The sequence below is a fragment of the Hippocampus guttulatus genome, chromosome 15 (genome assembly GCF_054856545.1).
Source record: "Hippocampus guttulatus isolate MCC_2025c chromosome 15, RoL_Hgut_1.0, whole genome shotgun sequence".
NCBI classification, from domain to species: domain Eukaryota; kingdom Metazoa; phylum Chordata; class Actinopteri; order Syngnathiformes; family Syngnathidae; genus Hippocampus; species Hippocampus guttulatus.
The window spans coordinates 6842569-6865719 of NC_141275.1; the positions used below are offsets into that span (position 1 = coordinate 6842569).

The following is a 23151-nucleotide window of genomic DNA, read 5'->3' on the forward strand; positions in this document are numbered from 1 at the left end:
CCGATTTTTTCATCCGGCACGAGGAATCAATTTCAAGTGACCACTCCTGTGTGATTGCAGTCAATCTTCTTTATCATCATGTATGAGTTCTCTGTGCCCTGACAAAATAACGTGCAAATTATCATATTAATTATCCCCTTTTACATCCAATGTAAAAAAAAATAACACCGAAATCTAATTTCCAGGGGCTTAACAGTTAAATTGGCGATATGGGGAGATATTTGGATTGGGAGAACAAGGCATCCACATTTCCACACAAAAAAAGAAACAAACAATTCTCTCTTTCTTTCCTCTTGGCATGAGGCCACAAGCTCTCCACAATTGTACAGACTCCAAAAGACTGTCAGACAGCCAACGGCTTGAAAAAGGGTGATATTCACTGAACATTTGAGTGCAGCTGTAGAAAAAAGTATGATGGGGTTTCTGATAACAGCAACAGTTGTGGATGGAGTGCATTCCTTTGTATAAAATCTTTTTTTGGGGTCGGGGGGTTCCATTTACTGGCATCTTAACCATGAAATGAATACGTACAAGCATTTGGTTTGAAACTGACAGCAAAACAAATTAAAATTAAGAATCCTCAAGTAGCTCACGTTTTGCCTTAAATCAACTGGTATTGTTTTTAGCTAGCACTTCTATAACCGCAAAGAGGATAAAGAATATAGACCATGGCCATACTTTTTTGGAAACACTAATAGAACAAGAACAAGTTGGAGCAGAAGCATTGTCGACCGTGTCATTTTTGTTGACCTCATTGCTCTTTAATGTGTATCAGAGTCATGCAACTAAATTCTGCCTTCAAAACGTCTGGATTTGTGATGCAAAACCTATTTGCGAAAATAATATCAGAGGGTACGTAAGCCCTGGACTTTCCAAAACGCTCAACAAAAGCAGAACCACTTACCCTTTGTTTACGAGCATGGTTCCTTCTCTTAAAAAAGAGAATCAGCTTCTTCCTCATGACCTGATTGCTATAGAAAGACACATTCATTATTTTTAATTGTGTTGACACAAAGTTATTTTTACAAATAAGGCAAAATTTAAAAATATATTTTTTTCTTCAGTAAGTAGGTTTGCTCATTAAAATTCTCTTGTGAAGATTAGACTGTAAATTGTCAACAGCCAACAATGTGGGCATTTCCCCCCCTCTTTTTTTGAAAAAAATCATACATAGCTTATAACCACACGCAGTTTTTTTACTTTCCTTTACTATCCCGATGAGCGAAATTAATCAGGTGACGGGACAAATTCGATTGCACAGGGTCACGTGGGTTTTATCACAGTGATCTTAAAACATTCATCATCTGAGATATTTCCTACACAGTGTATGAAATACACATACACGTGCATTGTATTTCTTCTGCAATCATGAAGACCCAGAGGTTTGTGATGTACTCACGTTTTAATGTTGTCATGGTAAACTTTTGTGTCTGATGGTTGATTGTACAAGGGCTAGGCAGTGCAAACAGAAGAGAAACCCATCATTAAATATTCGCATATGGTAATTTCTAAATGACTGATTAGCTAGGAATTACAAAAGTGTATAATAAATCATTCAGGGCCATACCAGTTCAACCTTGGGACCAAGACCTTCCAGTATTTTATGGGCCTCTTCAGCTTTTTTCTAGAAAATTTGAAACATCGGATAATAATACCAAATTACCAACATTACATGAGGATAAACGGTCAGCTAAACAAAACTACAGTGAATTCACACTGTATTAGAGATGTTGAAGCAATCCATTTTTATTTTTCCTCCAAAATAAAGTGAAATAAAGGACTCCTATTGCTTGATAGTGAGAGAGTGGTTTCCCAAGTGCAAAGAAATACTTCAAAAATGCATTTAAATCAGTTTAATTATGGTTCAGGCTTATGAGAAGGGTAAAACTGTTCTTTTAAAAAATAATAATAATACTTTTTTAAATAGGGTCTTTCTGTAAAGCTGATTAGCCCCCATCACTTGTGGGTCAGTGATAAACGAGGGTTCACTGTGGCATGGAGGTAAGTGAAGTTAAGGCAACAGGCAGACAAGTAAAATATGGCCTTTTTTTTCTATTTTGAAACACAATTTGTGATCTGTAAAAATAAAGACTTAAAAAGTTAACTCAGTTGAAATCTGGGACAGTAAAACATGCTTATGACTAAACTGGGTCAGTCCAAAGGGTTAACTGTTGACAGGGAAGAAAGGCGTGTCTTGCAGCAGCTCCGTGTGACAGACATGAACTATAGTAACCTTTCCCCTTGTTCAGCTCAAAGACAAAGCAAAGCCTGTCAGTGCATTTTATTTCACACATCCTAATAACTAACAAAAGCTAACTGGCATAAATGAACATGAGAATGATTTTTCTCGACAATATCAGAACGTTTGTCGATGAAATGCAAAAGGTGTGCTGGTCTGCTCAATTTGCCAGAGGGTCAGTTCACAAAGGTTAACCCCGTGAAGGGTAGTTGCTAATACGTCATGGTATTCAAAACAGACACCTCACCCTGTTCTCATCGTAGATGATTTGGACTATGCTGCGATGCTTGTGTTCCACTGGGGGAGGGGTCACAGGCTTTTCTGGCTCCACGGGTTTTGCAGCTTCCTCCTCCAGTTGTTGCTAGGAGACAACAGCGACAATATAAAACATCAAGTTAAGAAAAATTCACAAAATACGACAAGACCGATACAGGCAGGGTCCTTTTATCTATTTCGGGACCCAAATGTGGTTGATTTCCCATCCGTCCTGCAGTGATATGATCTGAACCTCTGAGAAGAGCAAAACATGCTGGCATAGTCGGATTGCTCTCACATGCCGGTTCATGTATAAAATACAAAGACTCAAGGGTCAGGTGCTGAGGTCATGTTGATGGCGCGAGAAGAGTTGAACTGATGAATGTTTGGTTGGTCAATGTTTACAAGCTAAAGGTTATGTACACGGCCAGGTTACACAGTTGAGATTAGCAGTTCCTGAAATGCCCCGACCAAATACATCCCTGAAAGTCTTGCGGGAATTCATACTTGAATGTATTCGCTCCCAGCTAAGCCCGTCTTACATTCTTATCAAATGAGGGAGAATTCCAAAAGAGATAGCGGGACTATACAGAGAAAAACAGATTCAAAACTCACAAGATGATTAGATAATATAAAAGTCTAGCCAGTAACTAAAAGTAAATAAATGACGTTATTTATGCGTATTCTCCTTGTTAAATGAATATACAATTGGTTATAGAGAATTGGCGCTCAACACTCCAACGTAATAATGATGTGCAGATCATATTACAAATGACAGATTCCATCTGGGGGGGGGGGTTTCCCCTGAAACTATTTTAGCGCTCAAACTATGACAGGGTATGTAAAATATACATTGATACAATCAGGACAAAACTTTCAAGATGTGATCTGAATTAATTTGGAGAAGCCTACAAACTGTAATGTTGTGGCATATGATCCAAGTTCCCTTTTCAAAAAGTTGCTTGAATCCCTTCGTAGGTGACCTCGACACCATGTACCAATGTTTGATTTCCCAGCCGTATTAAACTCTTATCATTTATTCACGAAAACACAAAAACGATTTCTGTTGCAAGTTAAGAGAATAAAGCCGACTAACTTGCTTTTTCTTCAGCTTGAAAATCTGTTGCTCCACTTTAGCAATCTCTCGATCCACGCGGTCCATACTCTGAATCAGCTCCTCCTTGGATAGCTTGGAAGGAGACGTGTCATGCTCTTCCCCAAGATGTAATGCAGGTCCTCCTGGAGAAGGGCATTCCACTTTCACAGTGAACGACGACTCCTGAGGGGTGGTGGGGGGGGGAGAAAGATAAATAGATGAACTTCTTAAAGATATTGTAGAACACAGATGTTCAAGACAATTGCAGAATTATAATAGTCAAGGAAATTGAATGAAATAACACAAGTAATGCTAATCATAATAGTGTGCTTTAACTTCTTTAGCATTGAACTGAAAATTGCTGTTGCACAACTCTTGACAACAGCAAAAAAAAATAAAAAATCCTCGCAGTGAACAAGAGAGAGAGTTCATCAGGTTTGATAAATGGCAAGAGGATTTACCTTTTTCACCTCCACGGTGGCTCTGAGGCTATCCTGTAGTGTGTGGTGCATGGGCAAGAGAATACCCCCAGCAGAAGAAGAGGTACGGGTGATGTGAGGCTCAGAAATAGAATCCATGCGTGGGCGCTTAGTCTCCAGTGCCTCATGTTCAGCCTGGGCAGTGATGGAGTGGAACTGATGTTCGTATCCATGCCGTCTCTCTGGAGGCCTGCAGAACAGAAGGAAAAAAAAAATGCATTCACTTGGGGCATGAATACACGATCCTACACAGATGAGGAGAATCACTACCTTTCAGTCCCAGGGTGGAATTCAGAGAGTAAAGATGGTCGTCTTCGACCCTGCGGATCCTGCAAGTGAGTACGATAATCTGGGACGGTAAAATCCTGAAAGCAACACACGGGGACTTCACAAACAACATTTTCACATGCATTGCCGTTGCGACTTTGTACTGCTTCATAATGCATTGGGAAACAACTCATAATGGGTTCTGTTTTGGCTACATTTGAAACCAATTTCTATGACATTGGATCAGACCATGTTATCAAGTCAAGTCTTTCCTCTCAACCACAGGAGAGAGAGGAGCCGCTGCAGGTACCCGTGCCACCATCAACTCAACAGCTAACATAAAATGACAAAATAATACAACACAACCCATAAGACACAGACAGTCATGCAATCTTAACCACTTTTTCTGCATCCACTTTGTTGTTTGAAGCCGTTATGGATGAAAGAGGTTCAAAAAGTGTCCTTTCACCAATGGATCAGAGACGTTATGCTGAATATGTGCACACGTCTGCTACAAGCTAAGTTTGAAAGCAAATTATTGGAAAGCCCCCTCATAATGATTTCTGTGTGAATGGATGCGGAAATAGTCAACTATTGAAACTGTGAATGAGCCAACAGCGGATATGACTTCATCTCACTTCCATGTTCTGACGCAATATAGCTTGCAATCGACTTATTGTACATTGAAACGAGTAATCGATACAGAAATTTATTAATCCCAACGGATATTTTGGTTTGGCTCGTGCAAATGCAGGTGATGTGGTTTTGCTGATCAGGATTCATGGATATGACCAAGATCCACACTGGCACCGGCAGCGTCAACAAAAACCTTTGATTGACTGGTGATTAAGTCTGCAGTGTACCTGCCCCTCACCTCAAGTCAGTTAGGACAATCCGTATCTTCCACTCTTGAATTCATGTCAGCTCAAACACACTTCCAGCTCATGTTGCAACCATGAACAGGATAAGCGATAGAGAATAGGCTAATAGATGGATGCATAACTGAAGAAAAATAACTTGTGCATGTCCTGTCCATGTTGGGTCAGATATCTTTTACTGCAACCAGGTTATTCCGTAGGACAGACAATAATCTCGAGGGCAATCATTGCTCAAGAGATGAAAAAGATCAGAGACTGATTATTATCAAGCTATACGGATGTAGCGGATGCGGTCACAGCGGACTTGGGCCAAAGGCAAGCTTATTTCATCATTTTGTGGGAGGACAACGATTACAAAAGGAAATCAAAACAGTACAGGCTGGGCTGAATTTCATGAACCACATCTCCCAAAAATGTTTGAAGCAATTACAACACACGTCTGACTCAGATGGGAGAAAACATGAAAATAAAATATGAGAAATCTGTTATGTCAAAAAGACATTATTCTTAAACTCTATATTTTTAACAACAAAAAGGAGCAAAGCCAGAAGATCTTCATTACAATCGAAGATTGTAATGAATTCACCAAGTTTAACGGGAAAAAAAAATAACTGAAAAGAACACATAACACTTATCAGCATGCCATGACCTCCACAAAAACCTGAACAAGCAAACGCAGTTACAAGAATTATGACAAAACTCCAGTTTTGTTCCAGATCTGTGCAAACAATGAAAATGCCCAGAAATGAACTGCTGAAACTTTCTGTGGAAGTAAGCTTCTCGGAAATCGGGCCTCCAAAAGTAGCTGGCACACATGTCCAGTTCTCACTTTGGTTAAAGTTAATAGCAGAGTGCTGGATATAAATGTCATATATTCAAAAGCAGCAACATCTCTATTCGCTATGTAATATCCCTAAAACAAAACAAACAAGCAAAAAATAATAATAATAATTAGAATCCAAATGGATTTCACCTAATAAAATAAAAGGTAGTACTTCTTTTCACACCTTCCGCAAAACAGACCCAGTAACCACGGGGACAACATTGATGGGGCATTCTGCGTGTGCTCTCTTACCCTCAACCATAAAGCTCCCATTAATGTCAACGTTCAAACACAGAGATTCAAACTCACCATGAACCTAGCTCCACATATTTGTTTGGTCTCATGTTGGTATCAAACATAAGCAATGTGCCCTCCTAAGCTGCACCCGTGAGAAACTGTGCACTGCTCTCTCGCTTTCGGCGCGCAGCCGATGTGTGCGGCGCGTACAAAAAATTTTTTTTCCAAGAATTCAAATCGGAGCCATATTTGCATTTTGAATTTTCATATACCGGTACTCTTCATATAAAAAGTTTCGTTGGCACATTTTGATATGGTTGACAGCAGCAGCAAAGAAAGAGTTGGCCCAAAAAGATGGAAACGCAAGGCGATTCGTTGTCACACACAAAGCCACCCCTGACCAGCAATTGCGGCGTTGTCCAGAATTCACGCTGTCTGCTAGTCACCTCACCATTGCGCTCATAACTGATCAAAGGAAGTTGCTTCGGTGCTTTATCAGAATGTCTGAACACAAGTGAAGGAAATTATATCGGCGCACATATTATTAACTCATTCACTCCCAAAGACGTATTTAAACGTCTTTTCAGACTTGGTCCAGAATTGGCTGGTACTGAATGAGTTAAGTGTCGATGACCGTGTGTCGTTGCCCCACCCCCCACTATTGCCCGCCCAGTTCAGTTATACTGTAGTTCCTTTTTGTGTTGTTACCTGCATAAGATAATTCTATCAAGCGGTAAAAATATTTCATTAGAGGCATATTTTTTTTCTGAGATTTTTGAATGGAACGGCAAATTGTACGCCAAGTATGTATCCCGATAAGATACGTGTTCGATATCAATAGTAAATTATTACGATAAATTGCTTGATCCAAAAAAAATTTTTAAAACATGTGAACGCAAACCCCTCCGGCATTGTGCGGTCATTCAACTTCAAAGGTTTCACTGTACATCAAATTCAATAAATACAGATTGTGTAGGACCAAAATAAAAAGCACCTCCCAATGTTATTTAGATACAAATCATTTATGGGCGAACCAATAGATGCAAAGTCTTACTTGTTGGTGCCGCGTGCCGCTGAAGGTGTACTGGACAGAATGGGATGGGTAGCGGCTCTGCTCACTGCTGAAGCTCCCCTGGCTCGGGGGGTAGCCGGAGCTACTGGACATCCTGACTCAGTGCAAGTGGGCCGCTGCTGCTTCACTGTTGGCTGAGCTACACCATGTTTCAGGATACAAACCACCTATGGCCAGATAGCAAAGGTCACATTTAAATGTCTACGTCAATATCTCTTTACGAGGAAAATAATGCATTGTGGTGTGAAGTACGAGAAGGCTAATGAAAGTATGGTTGAGGAAATTGTAAGTATAGAATTTGAGTGGTGTGGTATTGCCTATTCTACAGAACATTAGCTGTGAGAAGTATGCACACAACATTTGACGCAATGAGTATGGAATTGATGAGTGGAGTTGTTCATGTCTTCTGAAATATTCTTTTATTTTGTAAGGTAAGCATTTTGATCATGGTCAAGTGAGGCTTCTGAATTGAATACAACTATTTACGCATTTTGATAGCAACTGGCACATGGAAAGGAAAAAAAAAAGCTCTGGGTTAGTGTGCAGCTGCAGTGCGCAGGAGCAAAACCAGCCTTTCATTAAATTAACTTGAGTTGACATCAACCTGGATTGATTTTGTTTCTCAGAAATGTACATGAAGCATTAAGATAAGATGAAGCAGTCAGGCTGTCTAGTATTAGCCGCATCTTCATTCCAAAAATGACCTTCCCTTTAACTTTCTTTTTGTGTGTGCATCCCATAGGTTGTTTTCACACCTGCAGATCGATTTCTCGGACTGGAAGCGGTTGATGGATTGACAAACAATGCCCATTTCCCCCCGGTTCTGTTTGTGTTCACGTGCAGAAAATTCCAAGCATAGCAAAACACGTCACAGGAAACAATGAAAGGTGGCGCTCTTTTCTTAATGGTCCCAAGAAAATAAACAGGAAGAAGACCACATTTAGTTTTCAACTGATCTTCGAGAATGGGGGCAGCATGGCTCAGTGGTCATCTCCCAATCCGGAGGTTGGGGGTTCAATTTCAGGCCTTGTCAAAGTGTCCTTGAAGCAAGATACAAGATACAAGTTGCTCCTGATGTTGTGTCATCAGTAGGTAAAGGAGGAAACAGTGTAAAGTGCTTTGAATACCAAAGGTAGAAAGCGCTATGTAAGAGACAGCCCATTTACCATTTACCATTCAAGAAGTCTGTCATCTGTCAATCAGCTCTGTCAAAAACTGAGTTGCCGACCGACCAGCGGTGGGGCTTTTGATTTTAGTCTCAACGACTTCGAGACCTGCTTATATGACGCAACATTTTCCGCTTCCATAAACCTTGCAGCAGCATGCATTAAGTAGCGGCACCTTATAGATTAAATGACAAATAATCACGAGCAATAATCATTTCATCTCTCTTTACTGTTGTTGGGAATTCCTCTATCGAAACGGGAGGTTAGGGCGCTCAAAGAGATTTACCCATCTAGCCATACCAAGTTGTTGGACATGGTCAAGGAGTACAAAAATAGTCCTCTGTGCCAGTTTGAGGCATCCCAATTATTCTGTGTCAGCGCTAGACGTCATTCTGTGTCAGACGTGATGATGCAGACGACAAGGGGAAACTAGGACATTTCATTATCATTTCTGTGTTACACAGCTGCCCCAGAAGAAGCACAAAAAAAGGAATTGATTGTCATGCTTGAAAGACTATCCTGTCGGACACCGTGCGGAATTCAAGATCGCCTATTTTTTGCACTTGACCGGGCAGAGAAAAAGCTTGAATGTTCACTGCCAATAAAGACCACCCTGTTGACAAAAATGAAATCGAACAACTCATGCACAAAACTAGTTTGTACCATCGGTGTTGTAAAGGTAATACTGTACCATTTGAGAGCTTTTCATGACAGGATTCACCTCTACACATTGCAAGACAGGATGCAGACAAAAGACGACCCGAGTAGAAAGTAGATCTGTCAGGTAAAGGGGCCTTTATTTGGTGACGACTAAAAAAACTTTTGTTAGTCAAATAGTTAGTGGCATTACTGATCTTGTGGCAGACCTCAAATGATCCCGCAGGTGAAGGAGCCAACGATTCCAGAGCTGGCAGCACACAAATAGTCTGCTGAATCAAGACCTTATTTTGTGGTAGTAAAATAACCATCTCTGACTCGACAAGATATTCCTGCGGTCAACAAGGAAGTTATACGATCGCTTCATTTTTCAGGAATCTGTCATTTACATTGTACAGAAACTTTTTCATGGAGACATCATTAAGAACACCCACGGGGTGACTGAAGCATTGAATCAACATCTTTAAATGTCGGTGTGCGCGTAAAGGATAAGTCAGGTACTTCATTTATGAGGGCAATTGACAGGGTAATGCCCGGCAACTGGATAGTGGCCACTCAAGTCTGCTCATCACAATTCACCCAAAGGCAGCTGGCATGAGCTCCAGCTCAAGACAGGACAAGTTATAAAGCAATTGAATGGATGCATGGCCGTTTTCGGCAACACTCTTTGGACAGAAGATGCCAAAATTCTGTCAGCTGTCTATTTGCAACAGGTCTAAAGGTCATATTCTATACATTATGTTGAAGTCCTTAAATGTGATGCATGTCTTACTTCATATAGCCATGTGTTAGTCTACATGAATTGAAAAATATGTGATTAAATATATTAGCTACTGTAAGATGTGATGTTGAAAATAGCAATTCCCATCCAGTTGTTTTTTTTTTTAAATTTTGTCTTCATAAAGACTTCAGTCTACTACATTGCAACGTTGATTTGACTGATTAATTGTGTAGCCCTACTAGTTATACTTTTACAGTGGAGTCAAACACGGGTTACAATTGAAAACACCTCTCAATATACTCTTGTATGCTCTCAATTAAAGTGTACGAATGTACGTAACAGAATGTCTAACAAGAATATGGACTGTTCCAGAGTCAGTGACTGTTAAAAACAGGAAAATCAGATTGTTTCAGTGATGCACCTCGATCAGGACCTCTCCCCTGCATGCAAAAAATCACCTTTATTTCGCCTCAAACAATACAGATCATTTGCTTTTTTTTTTGCTACAGTACTTCCTGCTTAGAGAAAGAACATCGCTGTCCTTTTAAACCTTTAACTCAACAGATTGTTACAACACCAATATGGTCACCGTCTCAAAATTGTAACGTTCAAGCAGTTTCCCTTTCACGTTATCCTTTAATTTGTGCTCACTGAATTAGGCTTTTAACATTAAACGATCACTTTTAGTCACAAATGTTCAATAGTTGAAAGTAGCGTCACTTAGTAGTGCTTCGAATATTAGGTTAGCTTTAGCAATCTATTCTCAGAGACGTTTTTGGACATAACTGTTTTTAATCAGTGTTTAAATCTAAACCCCTGCAGTGATGCTTTGCACATTGCAAATGTTTAACATCCTATTTTAAGCTAGCCTACTTATCATTACAGCAGTACTGGTTGTCGCTTATTTGGGAGGGTGGCCCGACGACCGCAATAGAGCCATTTCCCGGGGATCAAAAGACACCCTCGCAGTAATAAACAACCAACAAGCGCACGCGACTGCAGACCTCCGGGAAAAAGGCCACGATATTTAAGGTGTTGTTGTTGTTGTTGTCGTTAGCAAGCTAACCTATCCATATTTCACCTTTGAATTCGCAACTGCGTCGCCATCTTGCAAGGGAGATTTCACCGTATACCCGAGCACTCAAATAGCATTGCCCTGCGCATGTTGCTTTGTTAAATAAAATAAAAAGAATTCCACACACCTCATATTTGGAGAGTTTACCGAAGAAGGGAACGGCATCTGTAGGAAGAAACGTATGCAATTGTTTTAAGGAAATCCGCCAGTAACGGGCAGTGGACGACTGGGCAGACTCGGTTGCGCCGCGTTTGTCGCTTCGTATCCTGGCAGGTCAAAGTAAACTGCCCTTGTTTGGTTTGATTTGCAACCTTTATTTTGGATGATATACTTTTAAAAATCTAGAATATTCTTATTTTTAAGCATTGTAAATGTACTGAAATTATTGGTAGCTTCTTGTGGAGACGGTTATATTTTGTACTAGTGTTTATTTATGTATCTGCAAGGATAAAGCTGTGTGTTTGCTAAATATTTCCCCTGAACACGGCATGTTTTGTTTGTATTTTTTGCGTTAATATGAGAAAATAAAATATTTCACAAAAAAACACGTTTTCTTATTTTAACTCTGTCCAAAATAAATGTTTATCCTAAACTTCGCCTTCACTGTCCATACAATATTTATATCTTCATAAAGTATCCAATAAAAGCGTATGTTACTTTGAATATAAGACACGAAGACATCTAAACAAGGGCCAGCAAAGACTTTTTTCAAGAATTTTTGCGAATTGGTTCCACGATTTCACGTAATTTATAAGTGGAACCTAATTTACTAGACTTGTTTGGACACGGTTTGTTTATGAGTACGGTGAAAAATAATGTTCCCGTGGTTGGTTATAATTGTATTTGTGACATACATAGTTTGCTTAAAATGCATTTATTATCGACATCGGCGACATTTAAAACATGGACTCAATGCTTTCACCAGCTTGGAAACACCTGGGGCTGATATTGAATGTCTAATTGTAACCGCGCATCCGGATGATGAATGCATGTTCTTTGGACCAACGATCATACGACTTGTTGAATGTAATGTCAACGTGCATTTGCTGTGTTTATCGGAAGGTACAGTCACACCACATTTCTATGAAGTCTACTTTTATGACGAGCGGTCGTGTGTTTGCTGAATTCTAGTTTGTTTCTAGTTTTATTTAGCTGCAATACAAAAAATTAGAAATCAATTACATTTTCCGATCCGCTGTATCCTCGCGGGGGTGCGGGAGGGGGGAGCAGAGCAGGGATCGAACGCACGACCACTACACTGTGAGGTTGACGCGCTAACCACTGGCCCACCGGGCCGGGGCATGGAAATTAATGTAACGCCGAAATACAAGCACAGTAAACATATGCATGTGCAACAGCGAACGTGAATGTTAAAATAAGCAACGATTGAACCAACTAACTAATATCCAAGTACAATGAAATTGAAAAGTTTTTTTTTTAATCACTGTTGGGTTTAGAGTTATTTGACCCACTGCATCATCATGCACTGTTGGAGTTTGAGCATTCCAACTCTTAATTAAAAATCTCCAAAATCTATCAGGCCTTATTTGATAACGCATGACTACGATTTTGATATCCTGGAACCTTAAGTGTACCCTGATTTGTTTGCAGGGAACTACTACAATCACGGTGCTCAACGTAAGCAAGAACTTTTCAACAGCTGTGCTAAACTGGGCATACCATCCTCCAGAATTACCATTCTAGACCACAAGTAAGCAGCACAGACATAGACGCATGATACCATTTGCTTATTGAAAGTGCATGCCATTAAAGGCTCTGTTTCGTGTTTGCCACAATATATCAGTTCTCAGAATTCCATATTCGATTTCTCTGAATCTCCATCATGATCACATGCTTGACTCTGTGAAAAGCGGATTTGATATTTCATGTGAGACCACAGCTTCCATTGCAAATGTGTTTTATAGCACCTCCAGGCTGCAGCCTACATATGAACCTCTATGGATTTGTGTGTCTCTGTGTGTGTACGCGACTGTATCTGAACTTTGACCTTCGAGCTGTCTGCAGTTGGATTGTGGCCCATTTTCCCCTTCTGTGCATTCTGGTGTTTGAGCACACATTTAATCAGCACTTTGCAAACTGCAACACCACTCACTCCTGACTTCACTCCCCCTCACTTCTTTCCTATCTCTGTTCTTCTAACTCTTGCACCGCCCCGCATCCCAAAGTCTTATTTGGCTGCATTTTGGCAAAGCTCCGGAGCACCAGAGCACTGGTAATGTCGGTCATTCCACACTATTTGACGAGTGTGTGTTTGAGGGCCTCGTGCTTTGTCTGTATGTGAACCATCTCTGTCTTGAGCATCCACCTATCACCAAAGAGAGGAGGAAAAAGAAAAACAGAGACTAGATTCTTGTTTGGTCTGCCCATTAGATAATGTGGTAATTTGATGGAAAACATGGTGATCAGATGATCATAAATGATGGTTTGCGTTCTACCAAAAGCATTCAGAACGTTGCCGATGTCGACAAAAATTTCCGTCGGGTTCCACTGGGGGCAATTTCTTTGTATTAACTATATCACTGAATCAGATTCACTTGCTGCGGCTTCAGTAGTGTAAGGATGCTGGATAAGGATGCAGGAATCTTGTTGTGGACACCTCTGATGGGAATAGCTCTGTGCTCTATTATTAGAATAACTGTCTCAATGTGTTTTGCAGTATAACCTTCCATTGATCCTTTCCAGTCTTCCCAACTATTCCAGTACATGTAGCTGCATAGCGAGATGTCTTGCGGGGAAGTACTTTATAGCAATAGTCTCTCTCTCTCTCTCTCTTCTCTCTCACAGAGAACTGTAGCTTGGAACGCTAAGAAGACAGAATGTCAGATGACATGTAAATCCAGTTTGAAAATGGGATTTTCCCATTATTGTTTATGAATAGGACAGCTGTGTTGACAGAATTTGAGGCCCCGGTGCAATTTGTGGCCATTGTGATCAAGGTCGATCGGAGCACGCTCCGCTGCCTCTCCACTCGCGCGGGCTTGACCTCAGTCTGCACCCAGCAAATGATTAGAACTGCTCACTGCACAAATGTCGTGACTGAACCAAGATTCCGCTTGCCATTTCTCACTGATTTTAAATCAAGATCCCTGATTTCGGCCTGTGTTTTAGGCCCGTACCATATATTTGACAACGTGTACATCCTTAAATAAGTGAATGCTCTTGAAACAACACCGTCTGGCCTTCAGAACAAGCGGCCACTCTTGTGTTCCTAAAACTCAATGTTTCAAACAGTTCATTTATTAGCACTTTTACAGGATCAATAGATTAATTCTTCATTTATTTATTTATTTATTTTTGTTGCTTTACCACTTTCCTTGAAAAGGGGTCAAATCACAAGATGTTTTCAGTGGTATTTATTTGGCCACATGATAGTTGCTCTATTTTGATTTATCTTGTTTTCATGTTATTTCTGTGGTTTATATAAAGTGTGTATTTTACAAATGAACGGAAAAAAATATCCCAGAAAATTGCCATTAGTTGTATGTAATTTTAAGGAGAAACACGAAATATAAAATTAGACAGTTTACCTTTTATGCATTTTTGTCCATGTCGCCCAGCTTTTAGTTAGTTAGACTTTCATTCAATAAGTTTCAAAAAGGTCTAAGTGCACCTTTAAAGGTTATAGTGCATCTTAGGTTCATCCTGATGATTTCACTCAAACCCCAAATGCTGCTGACCTAAATTTTTGTGAGTCGTAAGTAGCATAAAAGGGACCTTAAGCGTCTACATATATATATATATATATTTATTTATTTATTTATTTATTTTTTTTGGGGGGGGGGGTTCTGTAGCTGTTATTTTATGTAGATAATGTGTTGTATGCAGCCGTTGCTGGACTCTACACTGTGACTTCGTAGACAGCAGTCTGATTTTTCTACAGGCCAATAGTCCATGTGACCAGACTAAACAAGACCTGTCTAATACATGCACAGAATCCCCTCACTGGGCCAAAGTTCAGCGACTGCACACAAACGCCTGCAAGCAATTAGACATCCACATGCAAAGCTCCAAGTGCTAGATGGGTAGGTTATTTTAGGACATTTTACTGTGTTGTCATAGTGACGCCAACACTTGGTCTGCTTGAGGAAAGTTCAGGTGTTCTTTTGTTCATTCCCAACATCCCTCTCACCCTGCAGCGAAATGCCTAAAATAACAGCTGAATAAAATGCGGTAGTGAGAAAGACGGCACAGACGTCCTGGAATAGAAAAGGCACGAGGACGCTTTGCTAGCAGATAATCAAGTGCCAGTTTTGGCAGAACTTGGTGGAGGGGTGTAACCCCAATCCAGGAAAGAAACCATAAAATGTTGAGCCAGATTTATTCCCGAATGAAAAACAGCTCTTGCCTTTGGCTCGAGTCTGAATTGAAATGGCTTGTCGATTCGAGCCAGAATGCCTTTGGGCGTCCCGTTCAAAAGATTCAAACACATGATGCGATGTCGAAGCGGTTACAAAACGTCTGAGTGGAGTCCGTGAGGACAGGCCTATCTTTTGAACTGCAGCCCCTCCCCTCCTCGCTCTGACACAATGACCCCCGCACACCACCAAGCATGACCCGCATTGACATCGTATAGATTTGTGACCTAATCCATCACTGCTCTCCACTTGCTCTTCTAACTTTCCAACATTTCCCTCACCCTCGTTGCAATTTGCACTTTATTACTCCTGTGCGGTTTACATTCCAGACATGATGCATCTCAGTAAAATCTTGATGTAATATCGCTGCAACCAAGCAAAGCCAAGAGTGCTTTTTTTTTTTTTTTGTCTTCCAGGAACCTTCCAGACAATCCCAAAACAGAATGGAGAGTCTCCCTGGTCACCTCGATAATTGCAAAACACTTGAGAGCTCACACTTTCAACATGGTATGCGCAACTCAAGTCATAGCTTTCCTTTGATTTTTCCTGTGATAACATACACGTTACGTTCCGCTGAAGCAGTGCATGAATTATTTGCTTCACTTGCCCCTCCCCCCCCCCCCCCCCGTTTCCTTGTGGTTTCTATAAAAATCCTGCCAAGCAACCTCTTTTTTCTGTTCAAGCGGGACTGAATTTGGAGCCTCCCATTCAAATAAAAGCTGGGCATTTATTTTATTATGTGTGTTTACAGATTCATATCAATCCCGGTGCAGTTTTGCAGTATTATTAGCTAATGGGAACGTAGAAAATTTAGAATCAAAGACCTGTGATCAAGAAATGAAATGTATTAGCCATTTTCACCCATCCTTCTAAGCCACCAGCAAAAAGGGCTCATGTGCAGAATAGATTGGAGGAGCAGTCAAAAATGATTTGAAATTAACATGGCACAATGGGCAAGTACACCGAGCTATAAATCACAACCATTCAATAAAAAGTGAAAATCTGAGAAGCCGCATAGATTATGCAAACTATTTTAAGAATGTAAACACTGAATACCTCACTGTAGGATATAAACAGACACGTGGAAAGCATATCACAGGACATGACCTTTAACATTTAAGTTAGTTTTTTCCGTGCATTTTTTTACCTCTTTTTTTTTGGCTCAGCTAATATTTTTTACAGACCTAGTTTTTTTCCCCCACTTCTTCAAGGGTTCAGGTTAGCACACAGAAAAAAAGGCTTCTAAATATCAGGTGGCAGCTGCCAAGCACTGACACAGTCAGAAACCTGAAAAATAACCCGGAAAATTGTTCTCCCTGTAGAATAGTCCACACTCTGATTCTGCCCTTCCACCCACTCAATGACACACATTTTGTTGTTTCAGGTGCTGACCTTCGATGGGAGAGGAGTGAGTGGCCATAGCAATCACGTAGCAATCTATAAAGCTGTCAGGTAGACTGAATTTCAAGGCTTTTGGTGTTTTTAATCCACCAACATTCTCTTCAGTTAATTATTAAACAGCATCTTATCTCAGACAACATGGCGGGGGGATTAAAGGCACATGAAAACAATCATCTATCCAAAAACTGTGCCCCACAAAGATACCTCCTCCCACACACACAAACAGATTTTCACCAGGTTTTGCAGAACTACTGTTTGTGGCCAACAGAATCCTCTCAGAGAGCAGCAATAAATCCTGACAGCTACACGGACAAACGGGAAGGCACTTCCGGTTTGGGAGCCGTACCAAACAAGCTTTTCTCCTTGCATAAATGTACTGTTTTATCACCGAAGGCAAATCTCTAATCTTGCAACCTGACAAACCTATGATGCGAGTCGTTTCTGTCCACATTGTCAAACGCAATGTGTTTTGCCTCCTGGATCAGTTCAACGACTATGTTGTCCTTTTTTGTCCTCTTCCAGGCACCTCGCTTCCACTGGCCAAGTACCCAACGGTAAATTTGACCCCTTCACTGTATTTTCACTTTATTCTTCCACTTGTGACTATAAACACAACTAGTTTCCTTTGAAGTACACTGGGAAAAAATGTCTAATGTACATCGTGAGCATGAATAACCCTAACATGATGTAGCTTTGGTGCAAGGTACATTTTGTTTGTTAATATATAGCGCCCTCTTGTGGACACTACATTTGCAAGCGTTTTACTGGCTACTGTCTCGACAAGGGATTGATTTTTATTTGCACTACATAGCACATTTCATTCACAAGGGAATTTGCGGTGCTTGTTTGATACAAAGGAACATAACCCAATTCAATCTAATGTTATTTTGACTTCAAGATGGCGCCGCGAGAGTGGCTGCCTTTCCAGCAGCTCCTATATTTTGTTCTTCTACTTCTTCCTTTCATAACTTTGCTGCGGTCAATTGGGAATTTCTCCATTGTGAGACTAATAAAGGTTTTCTTATCTTATCTAACAACAGTGATGTGAGGTTTTTACAAAAGCAGTCAGTCTTGCCAACTTGTATGATTTGTATGCTCTATTTACCTGACCTTAATGACCATTCTGGCAATTTTTTTAAATCGACTAGCAATTGAACAGAGATTACAGACGGTGATGTGATGAAATGTTTTTATCTATGTACTCTGCGCACATGCCCAATAACATTTTTTCCCAATCATCACTCCAAAGCAGATCATTGTTTCTGACCTGTTTACATACATGTCGGTACTTGAATTGAAATGTTAAAAAAATGAAACGGTCCAACGCGAATGTAATTTCCTTCCATTCTCAAAAGCACTTGTCCCCATAACGAGAGCCTATCCAAGTTGACTTTGGGTAAGAGGCAGGGTACACCCTGGATTAATCGTCAATCAATCACAGGGCATATACATACAAACAACCATACATACTCACATTCACACCAATGGACAATTAAGAGTCTTCAGTTAACCTAACATGCATGTTTTTAAAACGTGGGAGGAAGCCGGAGTATCCAAGTAAAACTGGATACAGAGCGAAAACACGCACCTCACAGGAAGGCCAGAACCAAGATTTGACCTTTGAACCTCAGAACGGTGAGGCAGAACGCTAATCACCGTGCCGCACTGCCTATTCCTAATGTAACATAATTTGCTCAATTTAAATAACATGCAGGAGAACTAGGGCAGCACGTGAACAGATTGAGAGCCACTAAGGTCAAAAGGCAACAGCTTAGTCAGCACTGATAGCAGTCGACGCCCAAAACTCTTCCGTGAGTCATCTCAAAACCAGCAGGTCTGTCATCAATCATGCTCAAACGGGTTTTACAGTTCTAAACTGGGTTGACTGACGCATCTTCCATCTCACTTGTCCTGTAAGGGGAAGTAAAAGCCCAAACATGATTCAGCGTTTTCACGCGTTATCCTCCATCTATCGAATCTACAAATGATTACGGTTCTTGTAAATATGAGCAAAAATTCTTGAATTATTTTCTATGTGTTTTTTTTTTAATCAGCACTTTTCAGGAGACCCCAAAAATGGCGCGTCGCATCATCAAAGAGAGCAAATGAAAAGGGGTTAACAGTCAGCAAGATCATCAAATTTAGCTAAATGCATCTTTTATGTTGAACGAATTAGATGGACAGATTTTGTGTGTGTGTGTAGTGCCCAATGTAACTTGATACCTTGGGTCATCTGAGGACGCCTCATTTGTAGGATTGCTGCATTGTCCTCAGTTCCTGTAACGTGCCAGGAAAATAGTTCACATCAATATTCATCATCTGCAGTGGTCGTGAACCTGACACCAAAAAAAGAAATGTCTCTTCCTGTTCCCCAGACTGCTGTTTGCTCTCCTTGGTGACTGTCGGCTTGCTCAGGAAATATGTTTCCTTCTTGGAACTTCCTCTCAGCTGGCTACTTCCCTCATCACTCAGCTGCATAATAGGCTCAGAGGGCTACAGGCAGTGCAAAGTAAGATTTGAACAGACACGGACATGAACTCAATAAGTATCAGTTGGCTGAAAACAGTTTATTTTTTCAAGTTTTATCCTCATCTCTAAACGTTCATCTTTTCAGGCCGCCATGCTTTGTCATCGCACTCAACTGGTTTGGTTTCGGTATCTGTACATCACTTTCTCACGCTACATGTTCGTCAACACATTCCAGATGATTCCACATGGGCCAAAGGTTAATAAAATGTATTAGAAGGTGAACACAATTTTTTTTTTCACTTGTAGCTCTTTTTTAATCGAATTAGCCGTTTATATAGAAAGGGTAATAAACGACCATATGCACAGGAACACATTTCTGGTGGAGTATACATGATTTACAATAACTTAATTTCAAGAAACAGCGAGTAAACCCTGACAAGTTTGACACTGTCATTGTTGTCACAATGCATCTAGCAACCAACCAGAATAGACAGACTCCCTGACACTAAATGCTGCGTGCATGAAGTCCACATGAGGTCACCAGTGTAATAAAAGCAATGACCTAAAATTCACAACATGAATCAGTTTTGCCTTGTAAGATCATTTTTATGTTCAGTCATTCTTCTTGTTTAAAAAAAAAAAGTTCTGTGTTGTATTTACGCTGATCAAAAAAACGCTGTTTCGATTTTTATGCCACAGTAAAATTATTTCATTTCTTCCAGTTTGATGCCCTCCTTCGGTTTTGACATGTCTCTGATCGTCTTGTGTGCTTTCATGCTTTCTTCCCATTTGTCCCCCCAAAATTTCTCTACTGTGACACTTTGGACTGTGCCTGGATCCAGACAGTGTGGGGCAACACCTGAAAAGGAGATAATGGCAAAAAAATTAAAATAAATAATCAATGAATAAATAAATGAACTGGTTGTGTCCTATATTTCGTAACTGGGCAACAAGTTCTCATTTTAGTTTTTGGAGTGGATTCGCTCATGTGACTGGTCTAAAGTTTGTTTACTTGTGTTGCTCAATCAACTCACACCATGATCACTTTGGTGTTTCCAAAATATGTTTACCGGCACATTACATGGAAATGGTGTGAGAATCATCATGCGGTGTGTAAACAGTTCTCTCTCTCATACCATATCCATCAGGGTTGGAGCGTGGCGTGTAGAAACTCTGGACTCCACACACTTTACAGAAAGTGTGCTTTGCTGCGTGGGTGTTAAATATATATGTGGTCAGATGATCCCCACCCTTGGAAGAGAAAAAGACAAAGGGACGAGTTGAAAACATGGCTCCTCTTATATTTGTTTTGAGGTTGGAAGCTTTTTGAAAATCGGGTTTCCTACCTGTAGAAGAGTAAAGTTGGACTTGGGGACAATGAAATGATGGTTTTGTTTCTTTGTACAAATACTGCAGCTAGAAACCACAAAGAGGTCAGAAAGAAAGGGAAACAAAAATGACTGTAGGTGTCAAACTCAGGTCCTGGAGGGCCGCTGTCCTGCATGTTTTCCAAGTCTCCCTCGTTGCAACACACCTGATTCCAATGATCAGATCATCAGCAAGCTCTGCGGAAGCCTGACATTGAACCTGTTCATTTGAATCAGGTGTGTTGCAACAAAGAGACTTGGAAAACACGCAGGACAGCGACCTTCCAGGACCTGAGTTTGACACCTATGGATTAAATGATCGCACATTGGTATCTTGTTTTTTTTTTCACTGTAATCCTATCATGTTATGTACACATGAAATACAAAAATTAAACACCCATACTTGCAATCAAAAACATGGAGGTGTGGAGAGCTCCAAACTTCAAACCTCACAGCTCCACAATGACAGCCACCAGTATGTTTCACAAGGTCCATTCTGAAACAACAGGAAACAGTCAGAAGGAAGTCATTTTTTCATCATATTTCCAAGCAAGCATTTACATGAGAAAGGGAATTGTATTTAGCTAACCTTAGAAAGATTTAGCTCAAACCAGATTGACTTGTATGTTGCGAAATGTGGTGTGGGATCCGATGCCCCGCCTTCAACAGGGTACCCACGTCAAAGTCCATCACAGGTCATTTGCGTAACTAAGATGTCCTCATTCACAGCAACTGATTCCTTTTAGGTCTATTCAAATGTGATCATCTTAAACATCTTTGTTATACAAAGCCGTCGATACATACCTTTCGCATGATAAACCAGTTTTTACAAGTGCAAGGGATAGGCCTTTTTCCAGGAACGCTCTTGGGGCCCACTGTAATTATTTCCAAGCAAGAGGGTGGGCAAAGTACAGCGGACTTGCACAAACACATTCCTCCGGGGTTGAACTAGTTCAGCCTGACACACAACTCTGTGTTGGAAAACTGACGTGGTACAGCACGGGTTGAGTGTCATATGACATGCTGCTGGATGATGTGCTGTGACCCAAATACACGAATATGAGCTGTGTCCTATCATATCATTACCCACATTGAGAAATCCATGAGGCCACAGATCCATATAAAAGCATTTGGGTTCAGTTTTATTACTTTACATGACAAAATGGAGGGTGTCTGTACTTGACTTTGGCCCTTATTAGTATGCCATGCATACTGGTAAAGTAGGAGACTAGGCGTCAATACACTGTAGAGTTTTGTAGCATTTTTCTATATTGCACAATACATCCATCCATTCCATCAATTATAATGTAATTTTTATCCATTTACTCTCTATACTGCTTATCCTTGGGGTCATGGGTGCACTTGAGCCTATCTGAGCTGACTGAGCAAGGCAGTGCACACACTGAAGTGCACAAACAACCATTTACATTCATACCTATGGATAATTCAGAGTACTCAATGAACTCAACCAGCTTGCGTTTGGAATGTTGGGAGAAAGACGGAGTACTAGTACAAAAACGTAGTCTGTTAAGTAGATGTTCTGCCAACTTTTTTTCTTTACAACATTCATTTGAAAACAAATCTGTATTTTCTACAGTTTACTGTTTCCAAATAGTCTTGTTACTTTTTCCAACTTCTTTGAATGAATACAGTACCTTAAAAACGACAGAGTTTAACATCAACTGCAGTTGCAATTTTGGTGTCCTGTGAAGTGGAGAAACACAGGGGGAGCAGCAACTAGGAAGACTGTGTCCCAGGAACTTTAATAAGAAAAATAACAACAGATTATGAAAAGTAAATTATTCCATGGCTGTATTTAAGAAGTGAATAATAGCAGAAACACCATTTGTTCATTCATTGTCCCAAATTATCAAAAGCGGTTTTGCATAGAACAAATAGATACAAAATTCATTTGCACAAATTCAAATTCTGTACTTTTATACAGAGGAGTCAAATCGTTTGTTTGTTTTAATTAAGCACAAGTACCCCAAATAAAAACACGTGAGTAGCCTACTTTTTTCATCTGCTTCTCAGGGCCTAATGCACAAATAGGTTTTTAATAGGGAGCTATGGTATGAAGTTAAATTGAAGTCAAGACATCTGTTGAAGCCCCCGCCCTCCAAGTCTAAAATAATATTGTACAAGCCCCAATTGCAAGACGAAGTAGCACGTGTTGACCAGTCACGTTTCCACCGAAGAAGTGACGCATTTGGGGTCAAATGAAACCGCAACATTTAGGCATCTCACCTTAGAGCCATTTCAAGTGATTTATACAAACATAGCAAGCAAGTTTAGACTACGCAAAAACAAATTCGCACAGTAATGCGTCAAGTTATGATGAAACAAACAATAAGGGCAAGGTATAATTTTTAAAAAGGTCTTGTTTGGGGACTTTGTTGTTGTGACAACACTCGTCGACATTTAGATTACTTACCGCTCAGCAACCAATGACAAGACAAACAAACAACCCCGCCATCCAATCACAGCAAGAAGATTCGAGAAGCGGAGATCCTTCTCGAAAATTCTGGCAAGAAGGACCTTATTGCCACGTGATATTAGTCCGCGATGCCAAT

General features: G+C 40.4%; 3 protein-coding genes across 10 annotated transcripts in view; 1 reads left to right on the forward strand and 2 right to left on the reverse strand.

The window, feature by feature from the left end:
* ncor1 (nuclear receptor corepressor 1) overlaps positions 1-11223 on the reverse strand; it is a 40718-nt gene extending 29495 nt beyond the window's left edge. For all 4 annotated transcript variants that reach the window (XM_086130581.1, XM_086130580.1, XM_086130579.1 and 1 more), the window contains exons 1-9: positions 11093-11223; positions 7329-7513; positions 4340-4434; positions 4052-4259; positions 3591-3773; positions 2487-2600; positions 1568-1624; positions 1400-1452; positions 905-971 (exon numbers count right to left, since the gene is read on the reverse strand). In XM_086130581.1, coding sequence (XP_085986707.1) covers positions 905-971; positions 1400-1452; positions 1568-1624; positions 2487-2600; positions 3591-3773; positions 4052-4259; positions 4340-4434; positions 7329-7439 — 888 coding nt within the window. In that variant the 5' untranslated portion in view covers positions 7440-7513; positions 11093-11223. The remainder of the gene's footprint in view (positions 1-904; positions 972-1399; positions 1453-1567; positions 1625-2486; positions 2601-3590; positions 3774-4051; positions 4260-4339; positions 4435-7328; positions 7514-11092) is intronic.
* Positions 11224-11758: 535 nt separating this feature from the next.
* Positions 11759-20125, forward strand: pigl (phosphatidylinositol glycan anchor biosynthesis, class L). 2 transcript variants are annotated; one of them, XM_086131682.1, is made up of 7 exons: positions 11759-12027; positions 12577-12676; positions 15758-15848; positions 16726-16793; positions 17265-17296; positions 19118-19265; positions 19352-20125. In XM_086131682.1, the coding sequence occupies exons 1-7, from the start codon at positions 11781-11783 to the stop codon at positions 19470-19472; spliced, it is 807 nt and encodes a 268-aa protein (XP_085987808.1). In that variant the 5' UTR covers positions 11759-11780; the 3' UTR covers positions 19473-20125. The 2 variants fall into 2 exon arrangements, with proteins under 2 accessions (XP_085987808.1, XP_085987807.1); XM_086131681.1 differs by having other exon boundaries at positions 19118-19251; positions 19357-20125.
* Positions 19289-23143, reverse strand: cenpv (centromere protein V). Of its 4 annotated transcripts, none has more exons than XM_086131685.1 (6): positions 23013-23143; positions 22234-22338; positions 20982-21074; positions 20558-20627; positions 20348-20462; positions 19289-20070 (listed from the first exon to the last, which is right to left on the reverse strand). In XM_086131685.1, exons 3-6 carry the CDS (start codon positions 21071-21073, stop codon positions 19916-19918), a joined length of 432 nt encoding a protein of 143 aa, XP_085987811.1. In that variant the 5' UTR covers position 21074; positions 22234-22338; positions 23013-23143; the 3' UTR covers positions 19289-19915. The 4 variants fall into 4 exon arrangements, with proteins under 4 accessions (XP_085987811.1, XP_085987810.1, XP_085987809.1 ...); XM_086131684.1 differs by lacking the exons at positions 22234-22338; positions 23013-23143 and adding exons at positions 21168-21238; positions 21383-22218; XM_086131683.1 differs by lacking the exons at positions 22234-22338; positions 23013-23143 and adding exons at positions 21168-21326; positions 21383-22218.
* Positions 23144-23151: the final 8 nt, after the last annotated feature.